The 12,125-nt window shown below is 46.5% G+C and overlaps 1 protein-coding gene across 2 annotated transcripts in view; it reads left to right on the top strand.

Annotated features, from left to right (window-relative positions):
* The window catches only part of sema4gb (sema domain, immunoglobulin domain (Ig), transmembrane domain (TM) and short cytoplasmic domain, (semaphorin) 4Gb), a 35,357-nt gene that overhangs the window by 19,117 nt on the left and 4,115 nt on the right, over positions 1–12,125 (top strand). Inside the window, exons 8-15 of one of the 2 annotated variants that reach the window (XM_031799033.1) lie at positions 604–758; positions 3,300–3,475; positions 4,695–4,833; positions 5,183–5,405; positions 5,568–5,683; positions 5,791–5,945; positions 6,632–6,693; positions 7,181–9,291. In XM_031799033.1, the coding sequence (XP_031654893.1) occupies positions 604–758; positions 3,300–3,475; positions 4,695–4,833; positions 5,183–5,405; positions 5,568–5,683; positions 5,791–5,945; positions 6,632–6,693; positions 7,181–8,202 (2,048 nt within the window). In that variant the 3' untranslated portion in view covers positions 8,203–9,291. Of the gene's footprint in view, positions 1–603; positions 759–3,299; positions 3,476–4,694; positions 4,834–5,182; positions 5,406–5,567; positions 5,684–5,790; positions 5,946–6,631; positions 6,694–7,177; positions 9,292–12,125 lie in introns of both variants that reach the window. The other variant, XM_020454529.2, reaches the window with a different exon arrangement.

Genomic DNA, 12,125 nt, shown 5'->3' with positions numbered 1-12,125 from the left:
GTAAGGGTTTGTCGAGATCGGTGTGGAAGAACTTGACTGGCCTCAACTCCATCGAACACCTATGGGATGAATTGGAAAGCCGACTGTGAGCCAGGCCTACTCGCCCAACATCACCAATGCTCTTGTGGTTGAATGGAAGCAAATCCCCTTCAGCAATGTTCCAACATCTAGTGGAAAGCCTTCGCAGAAGAGTGGAGGCTGTTATACCAGCAAAAGGGGGACCACCTCCATATTACTACCCATGATTTTGGAATGAGATGTTCGACAAGCAGGGATCCACATACTTTTGGTCATGTAGTGGAATTGTTTCTAAATGTATTTAAAAGTAATTCAAATACAGTAAATAGTATTTGAAACCAGGTCTGGTGTGAAGTACTGGTCGATAACATAGGTAATTTAATATCCACTCCATCATAATACAAGATCTTCCTTCACTTTAGCATTCTTGAATTGATATACTGTGGTCATTCTTGCTTTCAGCCTACATTATCTCTATAGAAGATGGTAGCAGGTTGTCAATACCATGAATCTCTCTATATGTGCTTTGTCTGAAGTTGGACACAATATACACAGAATAATGGTGTGTTGCTATTGTATGAGCAGAGGCGGACTTTGTGGGCTCGGCGCTGCTGAAGGAGAGTGTCAACAGCTCGCTCGGCGATGACGACAAGATCTACTTCTTCTTCACGGAGAGGAGCCAGGAGCAGATGGCCTACCCTAGCCAGACCAGGGTGGCACGGGTTGCCCGCATCTGCAAGGTAGGCCTGGAGGGGGACAGGTGTTATGTAATTTGGGGTTGCCCTAATTTGGGGTTGCCCTAATTTGGGGTTGCCGTAGAGGACGAGCTCAATGGCTGGAATGGAATGAATAGATCAAACACAAGGAAACTAGCCATTACTATGAGCCCATCCTCTGATTTCGCCCTCTACCAGCATTCTCCCGGAACAGTTTCCCTTCTCACCAAAACTCCAGGCCAAACCTGGAGGGTTGGCAACCTTATATTGGATTCATTTACTGTACTTCTTGTTTTCAGTTCTGAGGAGAGGAGTAGCGAGCTTGCTCTTGGAGTTGCCTGTGCTTTTCATTCACGTTGTGCTCTCACCCACTGAGTGAACTTCAGGTTGATTATTGTTCTCCTCACATCTTGGCTGCTTTCTGAAGGGCTTCACAGTTGCCAGGCAGGGTAGAAGCCCACACAACCCCCGCTGCAATGGTAGACTCTCTTTCTCTCCCCACTTTCTCTCTCTCTCCTCTCCCCTCTCGCTCCCTCCCCCCACTCTCTCCCTCCTACCTAATTTTACTGGAGATCAGCGTCTCTCTGTCAGACACTGTGCCCAGAAACCACTCCTGGAGATACAGAAAATGGGTGTTTCACTCCTCCTCCTTTCTCTTTGGCTGTGCCTGGTGTAAGTGTAATCTTCATGCTTCCCTATTTCAAAAATGCAGCTTTCTGGGAATGGGGTTAATGGGGGGGGGGGGGGGGGGGCGCGACTCGGCACAGTGGCAGTCACCCATGGTGATGACAGTTGTAGCGGCGACAGATCCCCAGACACAGAACTCCCATTAGTCGCTAGCCAGAGACAACTGTAGGCGTGCCACTGGTCGGTCTGCTTCTCAGCCAATCCCCAACCTTCTTTTCATCGGCAACCCACATATGTGGTGTGCAATCTATTGCACAGCCATCCAGATGCCAGATGTGGCATCCATGCTTGAGGTGGGCCTACTTGGCTATCAGCCTATATAGCTCTCAGCCATAGCCCCTGCATGGCTTCTACCCCGTGTATTAGACCAGTGCCAAGCACTAACACACCTGAACCAAGGGCTTGGTTAGTTAATAGGTTGATCAGGTGTGCTACTGTTGGGCTACAATGAAAATGTGCACCACTTGGCACTGGTCCACTTCCTCCAATTTATTTTCACACAGGCATATCCTCAGGGTGCTGTGCTGGAGTCCTTGTGTCTGTTAACAGAGATTATGAAGTGACAACATGATTAGCCACAGAGCGTGTGCATTACAATTCACCTGACAGGCTGTCGTTAACATCACCACAACCAACATCATCACAACCAAAACATCTTTAGTCTTCTATACCGGCTACTTGTGCCTACTTTTGGATGGCGGCCATCTTGTCTCTCTGCCCAGAGCTGGTTGCCAGCTCTAACCAGGGGTCTAATTCACTAGGGAGAAGATTAACCTTCAGTGCGGGTGTATTTCTCTGCTTAATCTTCTCTTTTTTTTGCATTGAGAACAACGCTATTGTTCTCGATGGATCAGCCCTTTTTATGTATGAGTAATGTGTGCTGTTTTGTGTTTGTTTTGGTTACTTTGTTTACTGTGACTACAGTGTTTTGCGGCGGATACAGTACTGAGGCTGGGTAGAGAGATGATAGAGGTCTATGAAAGATGGAAATGAAGAGCGATGGGTGTATTAAAACTCCCGCCACACAAAGAGGGGAGAAGTCTCTGCTCTAAATGAGGTGTGCTAAATCACTCTATTCAGGCTTCTTCTCCTCCCAGCACCTCCTCGGCTGCTTCTGCCCGAAATTCAATTTGAGTAAATGTGTTCAAGTAGGCACACTGTGAGCCTCAACTGAACACTCTCATTCAATGGTGCTCAGTACTGCTTCTAGTGTGTGCAGTGGGGTTGTGAGTAAGTGTGTGTGTATACAGTATGTGGATGAGTTTGTGGTATGTGTACGTATGATCATGAGTAAACCTGTGTGTGTGTGTGTGTGTTACTGTATGAGTGTGTATCTGTGTGTGTGTGTGTGTTACTGTATGAGTGTGTATCTGTGTGTGTGTGTGTTACTTTATGAGTGTGTATCTATGTATGTGTGTGTTACTGTATGAGTGTGTATGTGTGTGTGTTACTGTATGAGTGTGTATCTGTGTATGTGTGTGTGTGTGTGTGTTACTGTATGAGTGTGTATCTGTGTGTGTGTGTTACTTTATGAGTGTGTATCTGTGTATGTGTGTGTGTGTGTGTGTGTGTGTTACTGTATGAGTGTGTATGTGTTACTGTATGAGTGTGTATCTATGTATGTGTGTGTTACTGTATGAGTGTGTATGTGTGTGTGTTACTGTATGAGTGTGTATCTGTGTATGTGTGTGTGTGTGTTACTGTATGAGTGTGTATCTGTGTGTGTGTGTTACTGTATGAGTGTGTATCTGTGTATGTGTGTGTGTTACTGTATGAGTGTGTATGTGTGTGTGTGTTACCTTATGAGTGTGTATCTGTGTGTGTGACTGATGTTCGGTCCATCTCTCCCTTTCTCCCCCCCCCCCCCCTCCCTTCCAGGGTGACTGGGGTGGCCAGAGGACCTTGCAGAGGAAGTGGACGTCCTTCCTGAAGGCTAGACTGGTGTGCTCCGTTCCTGACTACGAGCTCCACCTGAATGTGCTGCGTAGCGTCTTCGTACTGGAGGGCCCAGACGTACACAGCACCGTCTTCTACGGGATCTTTGGCCTGGAATGGTAAGAGAATGGAGCAATGGTATTTGTTGTCTACCATACCGCTACTGGATAATTGTCAACTGGCTTTATACTGTTGTGTAGTCATCACTTTGTATGCAGAGATTTGTGATCTGTTGACAGTGTAAGTAGATAGTAGTTTGTTGTGGTTATCAGATGGGAGATTGTAAGCTGATAGTGAATGATGGGGAGTGAGAGAGGCTGACATTGGGGCTGCAGGCTGAAGTAGGAGCATATCAATGACCCTGTCAGGCGAAGATAGGGTAGCAGGCAGCAGTGTTTTGTGTGTGTGTGTGTGTGTGCGCGCGTGCGTGCGTGTTAATATGCATAAGTGCACCTTTGTGAGTTACACCCATCACCATGTGTGTGACCTGAGTGAGTGAACGTGAGTAAGCCCTTGGGCAACACTGTATTACTCTGGGCAGACACCAGAAGAAGTCCTGGGTTGGCTGTGCGGGCTAAGGAGGACACACAATAGGCTTTACAGTGACTCACACAGGCTAATCCTACCTGCAAGCTAGGAGCATTTGGCAGTTATTTAACCTGGTTCCTATCTACTAGCACATACACAGGACAAAACTACTATTTCTCTCCTAGGTACTCCCCAACAGAGCCATGTCATGTGGCTTAGAGTGTGTGTTCCAAATGACACCTTACCTTGACCAGACTATTTGGTACTGTAGGAAATCGGGTATCGTTTTAGATGCGGTCATCCAGTCAGTCTTTCACCCAAGCGCGTAGTCCCAGGTAGTAAGACTTATGCCAACACAGTTGAGAGTACATGACTCAACTGCACATTGAATGCGAATAAAGCACAAGCTTAGTGCTGATATACAGTAAGACGAGAGCTTACCCGTCAATGACGTGGTGCCAACTCCCCATATCCCTGTTGAAGACAAAGGGAAGAAGAGAACAAAGATGACTGTTACCCAAAACCAAACCCCCACTCTCCTCCCCACCAGTGGTGGAAAAAAATACTCCGTTGTCATACTTGAGTGTGACTTTACATCACTGCTTCCATCCCTGCTTCCCACCCACTACAGCTTTCAGTGAATTATCTACTAAAACCTCACCAAGTCTATTGACATGATGTGTTTGAAATTCGCTTTGGGTGGCTGGTGGCAGTTACTTTCCAAGAACAAGCTTCAATGTTTTATATAGCAGTTGAATTATTATTCTCTGACTTTTCTTCTGTGTCTTGGGGCATTTTTCTTTCTCTCAGGAAAAATGTCAAGGTGTCTGCGGTATGCCAGTACTCCTTCACAGATATTCAAAGGGCCTTCGAGGGGCCTTACATGGAGGTGCAGGATTCCAAATGGAGGGAATATAGAGGGAAGGTTCCGGTACCAAGACCTGGCTCGGTAAGTCTCTAGGAATACCCCTCAATCACCTTTTCCTCCCTCTCTTCCTCCCCTTTCCCCCGTTTCTTACCAGCTTGGATCAATCTCAATACTCTCTACATAGTGTCCTCCTTTCCTCGTCTTCTTTCCTTCATCTGAAAAGACTGAATAAGTGAAAGCAGTACTTAGACTTGGCTGTCACCTGACTAGTTCTTTAATATGCGGGTGTAGAAGAGGAAGCCACTTAATGCTGTTGAGGTGAGCCCTTGTCTATTTCTGTCTCACTCACTCTCTTCTGATCTGTATTGACTGCACTCTCTTTCCCTCTCCTGCCTCTCTCTCTCTCTCTTTCTGCCTTACCTCCCTTCAGTGTATCACAAACATACACCGGTCCCAGGGCATCAACTCGTCCCGTGACCTCCCAGACAACGTGTTGACCTTTGCAAGGCGCCACCCCCTGATGTCTACACAGGTCCACCCCATAGGAGGGCGCCCCCTACTATTCAAGAGAAGTGTCAATTACGTCAAGATGGCCGTGCACCGGGTGGCAGCTCTGGACAGACACGTCTACACCGTGCTCTTCTTGGGAACTGGTGAGTCTGGCTAGATGTGTAATGCATAATACATATTTTTTTCTTGAATGAATGCTACTTGAATGTTATATGAGAGTTATATCAATGTCATATCACATGAATGTTATTTGAACGTTGTATAAACGTTGGATGAGCATGATATGTCTGTGTTTTTCCCTGCAGACGAGGGCTGGCTGCACAGGGCTGTGGAGGTCGGAGGTCAAATGCACATCATAGAGGAGCTGCAGCTTTTTGAGAACCCTCAGCCTGTAGACAGCATGGTCATCTCCCAGACACAGGTACTATACGTTGCTCATACATGCTAATAACACGTTTTAAAGCATTGTGCCTGCCATTTATAAGTAAATTGTTACCAAATAATGTAACATGAGCTCTCGTCCAACAGGGAAGTGTCTATGTGGGCTCCAACTCTGCAGTGCTCCAGGTCCCCTTGTCCTCCTGCCAGCGCTACACGTCCTGTTTCGACTGTGTGTTTTCCCGGGACCCCTACTGTGGCTGGGACGGGGCGCTGTGTGTGGAAATATCCTCACGCACAAACAGGTGAGGGCAGGCACACGCACGGACGCATATGTACGTACACACACACACACACACACACACACACACACACACACATACACACACACACACACACACACACACACACACACACACACACACACACACACACACACACACACACACAAACACACACACACACACACACACACACACACACACTAGTGGGACACCAGTGAGTGAGGCTGGGGACTGTTTTGTGTCTGGAATCATTTACTCTGCATGAGTGAGCGTCAGACATTTGAATCTTCATTACTGCTGCAGATGTATCAGACTGTTTGGTGGTTTTCCTGTGGAATCGCTGATGTGCTTTGAGCACCACATTAGTTTGAGAGACTTTCATTCCAATTAAAAGAACCCTGGCAGATCAACTGCTATCATATTATAATAGGCTCTGCTTAGAATTGTTGTCGTTGTTTACTTTCTTTTGTTGACTTTAACTGAACACACCGTGAGGTACCTGTATAAAATGGGTGGACTGTTTGATTACTTAAATACACAACCCAACATCCTATTTTATGTGTACTTCAATGAAGTACACATAAAGTACACTGTTCAATTGTCCTACCGTTTCTGTGTTCCTACTTTGTCTGCGTGTACAGTATGTGTGGGTGCCCACTACCCTGGAAGCATAAAGGAGTACTAACATTCTTCTGGCTCCTATTCAGCTCCAATCTAACCCAGGATATACAGAAAGGCAACAGAGGCTGTGACAACAGCACAGGAGCTGGTATGTACTGAGTACACACACACCATACACCCACACACCACGCGTGTGCGAATCGCTCTCAAACACATGCATCATACATTCACATTCACACACACACACACAAGTTCTATTTTAAGGGATATCACAGCATTAATATATTCCGACATGTGGCTCTTTTGCCCGCAAACCCAAACCATTTAAAGGCCATTAAGGGATTTCATGAGGTGTGCAGCGCTTTTACTACTCCCCTGGGCTGCTCCACTCACTTTAATCAGTTCCTCTTACATTAAATTAGAGGTCAGATGATCGAGCTGTCTGCATTGCGGGGTTCTGTCCGCTTTCAGAAGCTTACTACGAATAAAGATGAGAAGTGACGCTGAAAGGTTAATATGTCCTGCTAGCTCTGCTTTGATAATATGACCTGCCATCTCTTTACATCTCTCTCTCTCTCTCACTCTCACTCTCACTCTCACTCTCTCACTCACTCACTCACTCACTCAATCAGTAGTCCACCGCAGGCGTACAGTGATGTCTGGGGACGACATCCTCCTCCAGTGCGAGCTGCGCTCCAACCTGGCCACGCCCCACTGGACCCTGGATGGACACGAGCTCCAGGGCTATGACCTCGACTCGGGCCACCGTGTGGGCACCGATGGCCTGCTCCTCATAGGCGCCCGGGCCGACCAGAGTGGAGACTACCACTGCTACGCCGTGGAGAACGACGTGTGGGTGCCAGTGAGGCTGTACACGGTGAAGGTGCACCCTGACCTGCCCTTCCCTGTGGGGCCAACAGTCACGACGAACACTTTATCAACCACCGCCACTACCGCCCCACCAAGCACTTTTCTTACCCCCAGCACCCCCACCGAGCAGCCCCTGCCCTCCCCACCTGCTCCCCTCCCCTTTGGACCCGAGTTCCAGACCTACAGGCACATGGAGGCCATGTATATCTCCCTGGTGGCTGTGCTGGGCGGGCTGTGCCTGGTGCTGACCATAGTGTTGCTCTACGTCAGCTTCTGCAAACGAGGGCCCTACCAGGGCCGCAAGTACTCCCAGGTGGGGCTGCCCGAGTCAGGGGCCGCAGCCGAGAGGAAGAAGAGCTCCCATTCTCATCTGGAGCTCAAGACCATGTCCATCCACTGCAACGGCAGGCAGGACAGCAAGCGCGGACGCCGCTCCCTGTCGGCTTCTAACGTGGACGACGTGGGCGACGGCTTCCTTCAGATTGTGCCTGGGGGAGGGTCTCCGGGAAAGTCGCCGCCCCCTCCCGCCCCGCCTCTCCCAATGCCGCCGCCCTTGCCTTCCTCGGCGTACGCATCGTCAGAGTACGCCAACGGGATGTCGGCCACGTTACCCAGTGTCCTTCGCAAGATGAACGGCAACAGTTACGTGCTGCTGAGGCAGACGGCGGACCCCGAGGGGAGCACGTCTCCCCTCTACCACTCGTTCACCGAAGAGCTCAACCGCATCCTAGAGAAGAGGAAGCACACACAAATGGACCCCCAGCTGCCAGACGAGAGCTCTGTCTAGCCCCCCCCCCCCCTCACTTTCCCATTGATCTGTTTATTGGTTTAACCCAACTACCCCAGAGTGCCCCCAAGAGGCAGGGAGGTCAAACTTTTGTATTATACTGCTGCTCTTTACCCAGTGTCAAAGCAACTTGTGGGAGTACCCATCCCTAAAACTCAATGTGCAGCTTCCTGTGACTCGAGACAAGTGGCCCACGTTCCCTCCTGAACACTGGAGTAAAGAAGACTTTCTGACTTTGACCAAACTGGAGCAGTCATTGATGTAGTCATGGTAACCATTTTGGACACACATTCTACTATTACATGGACCCTTTGATTGACTTTCAAGGACTTAAGGTCACATACAAGATACATACACAAGTTAGTTACAATCCTACCTCAGATCCTTACCCTATTGGGGAAGTAGGGTCAGTGATGGTCTGGTCAGCAGGCACACTGACAGCGAGTGCTGTGGTGTATCGTCGGACATGGGACGATGAGAGCCCAGGTCATATGACCAACGACCATGGAGTGAGATGGTGATGCACGTAAGACTGTGAGGAACTACCAAGTCCGGTATGAACATTATAGACCATCGTCTAAACTATTGAGTTCAGAGAACAATGGGTACGGTAGTTTAGTGCCATACACGTCTAAGATGGCTCTTATTGACCCAGGCCTACAGAACTTCATATGAGAGCAAATATGGTTGGACAAGTAATACATTGCAGTCATAACTTAATACCACACACTTATCTTCGTTTTCTTTTGTGCTTTTATGTAAATAGCAATAGTATCGCTGTGGCAGCCATCAGTAGCAACAATGCCAGTTGAAATGGTTGCGCCGAAACCAAATTGAAATGGAACTTTTGAGCATCTTTGTGTTGTTAGCGTCGGATTGTGTCAAAGGGGGAAAACAGCAGTATGGATAGACGGCAGGTTTTATCTAAACTTGGCGGGGATGAAGACTATCATTAAAGAATGAAGACAATCGTTAATGACTGATCTCTGGTCAGATTGATCAGAGAAACTGAGTGGTGATAATGATGATGATGATGATGGATCTGATTGCCAGAGATGTGTGAGCCCAACAGGAGACCAGAAGGCAAAGGTAAGACTGAGAGAAAGCTGTGCCCTGCACATGTTGTTGAAATACTTCTCAAATTACTATGAACATGCACATTGTCACTGTCATTTCAACCTTTTTTTCCAAAGTCCACCACCACCAAACATCAGCTTTCATGTTCCTCTCCATGAAAGAGGAAGGCGATTGCGGCAGACATATTGATGTACACAGTTTAGCAGATGTTGTAGCGGGTGCAGTGAAATGCTTGTGTTACTAGCTCCTAACGGTGCAGTACAAATATCAAACAATTAAAAACTAGAAACGAATGTCAGAACAAATCCAGATAACAATCCCAAATAAGTGTATCGGTAATCCAAATGCAATCTATTCGTAGGTACGTAGGAGCTTTCAGAAACTATTCATACCCCTTGACTTATTCCACATTTTTGTGGTACTGCCTGAATTAAATATATATTTTTCTCACCAATCTACACACAATACCCCATAATGACAAAGTGAAAACATGTTATTACACATTTTTACAAATGTATTGAAAATTAAATACAGAAATAGTTTATTTCCATAAGAATTCACACCCTGAGTCAATACATGTTATAATCACCATTGGCAGTGATTACAACCGAGTCTTTCTGGGTAAGTCTCTAAGAGCTTAGCACACCTGGATTGTACAATATTTGTCCATTATTCTTTTTACAATTCTTCAAGCTCTGACAAATTGGTTGTTGATCATTGATAGACAGCCATAGATTATGAAGCCGATTTAAGTCAAAACTGTAACTGGGCCACTCAGGAATATTCAATCTCATTTTAGTAAGCAACTCCTGTGTATATTTGGCCTTGTGTTTTAGGTTATTGTCCTGCTGAAAGGTGAATTTGTCTCCCAGTGTCTGTTGGAAAGCAGACTGAAACAGGTTTTCCTCTAGGACTTTGCCTGCGGTTAGCTTTATTAACATGATGCAGCCAGCACCATGCTTGAAAATATGAAGAGTGGTACTCAGTGATGTGTTGTGTTGGATTTGCCCTAAACATAACGCTTCGTATTCAGGACATAAAGTGAATTTCTTTGCCACATTTTTTGCAGTTTTACTTTAGTGCCTTGTTGCAAACAGGATACATGTTTTGGAATATTTTTATTCTGTACAGTCTTCCTTCTTTTCACTCTGTCATTTAGGTTAATATTATGGAGTACCTACAAAGTTGATCCATCTTCAGTTTTCTCCTATCAGAGTCATTCAACTCTGTATCTGTTTTAAAGTAACCATTGAAATTCACTGCCTGACTGATGGACCTTACAGATAATTGTATGTGTGGGGTACATCGATGAGGTAGTCATTAAAAAATCATGTTAAACACTATTATTGCACACCGAATGAGTCCATGGAACTTGTGACTTGTTAATCACATTTTTACTCCTGAAGTCATTTAGGCTTGCCATAACAAAGGGGTTGAATACCTATTGACACAGGTATTTCAGCTTGTCATTTTTTATTAATTTGTCTAGGTGTTCCTAATTTGTAAAAATGTCTAAAAACATAATTACACTTTGACATTATGGGGTATTGTGTGTAGGCCAGTGACACAACATCTAAATGTAATCCAATTTAAATTCAGGCTGTAGCACATCAAAATGTGGAAAAAGTCAAGGAGTGTGAATACTTTCTGAAGGCTCTGTACACCAAAAAGATCTACTAAGAATGATATATACAGTAGTAGATGTATTAAAATAAGTTACGTGAAGAATACAGTATATGGATACACAGTGTGAAAAACAGTATAAAAGAAACAGTCCAGTCCAGATTCCATCCCAGTTTGATGTTGCTGCTATGTGTCCTTTGCTGTCCCAAGCTGGTGGCCACATGCCAGATGAGCTATAGGACCTTCGCACAAAAAAAGACCTGCGTCATTGTTACTTAACCTGCAACGCTCTCTCAATGTTTACGTGACATCAGTGTCAACGCAAAAACAACGTATGTCGCTAGCGACGACCTACTCCACTGCTTCATTTCCTGGAGAGTCCACTCTGACCAAAGCAAGTAGTGGTTGTGTCTGAAATGGCATCCTTCTCTATAAAGTGCACTACGTTTAGTGCACTATAGGGAATATACAAGGCTCTGGCCAAAAGTAGTGCGCTACATAGGGAATATGGTGCCGTATGGTGGAATATGCATCCAGCATAGGAACAAGATCACAAACAGCCAGTCAGTCGGTACTCTCTAAACATGTCAAGGCTTGCCGTGTTAAATAGAGGCCTTTCCTCATCACAGTGAAGTGTGCAATCAGCTCTTGCCCGGCTGCTCCCTGGTGGCTCGGAGCACAGCGCGCCGGTTTGTGTATCTGTTACTGCATTGCTGAAGGTAACAGCGGTGCCTGGCATCGTTCATGGGCTGGACTCCATAGAGACACCAAGTGAAGGCTTGTTGTCCTTTTTTGTGTGGATTCTATCGAAGGCGGCCGAGCGGCACAGGGAAACCTTTGACCTGTGTGTCCTGGGCATTGATGAAGTGAGCTGATAGAGTAGGAGAGGGAGGGTGTGTGCATATGTGCGTGTCTGTATTTGCGTGTGGGAGGGGGGCTGTCAGGAACTGCTTTGCACCCCAAGAGGTTTCCCGCTCCTCCTCCTCCTAACCTTCTCCTAACCCTCTCTCTATCCCTACCTTTATTCCCTCCCTCTCTTTCGTTATATCCTCCCTTTTCCATTCCCTGGCCTCTCCACGTTACAGTATCATCATCCCCTCCTGCCCTCCTTTTCTTTGTTCTCGCCCAGCACTAATGAAAACACCCTATTCAACTAATCAAGGGCTTGGCAGTGATTTATGTTGAATCGGGTGTTTTAGTGCTGGGCTATAACAAAGACGTGC

Source organism: Oncorhynchus kisutch, linkage group LG20, assembly GCF_002021735.2.
Source record: "Oncorhynchus kisutch isolate 150728-3 linkage group LG20, Okis_V2, whole genome shotgun sequence".
In the NCBI taxonomy this organism is placed as follows: Eukaryota; Metazoa; Chordata; class Actinopteri; order Salmoniformes; family Salmonidae; genus Oncorhynchus; species Oncorhynchus kisutch.
This window is presented reverse-complemented; position numbering and strand designations above follow the sequence as displayed.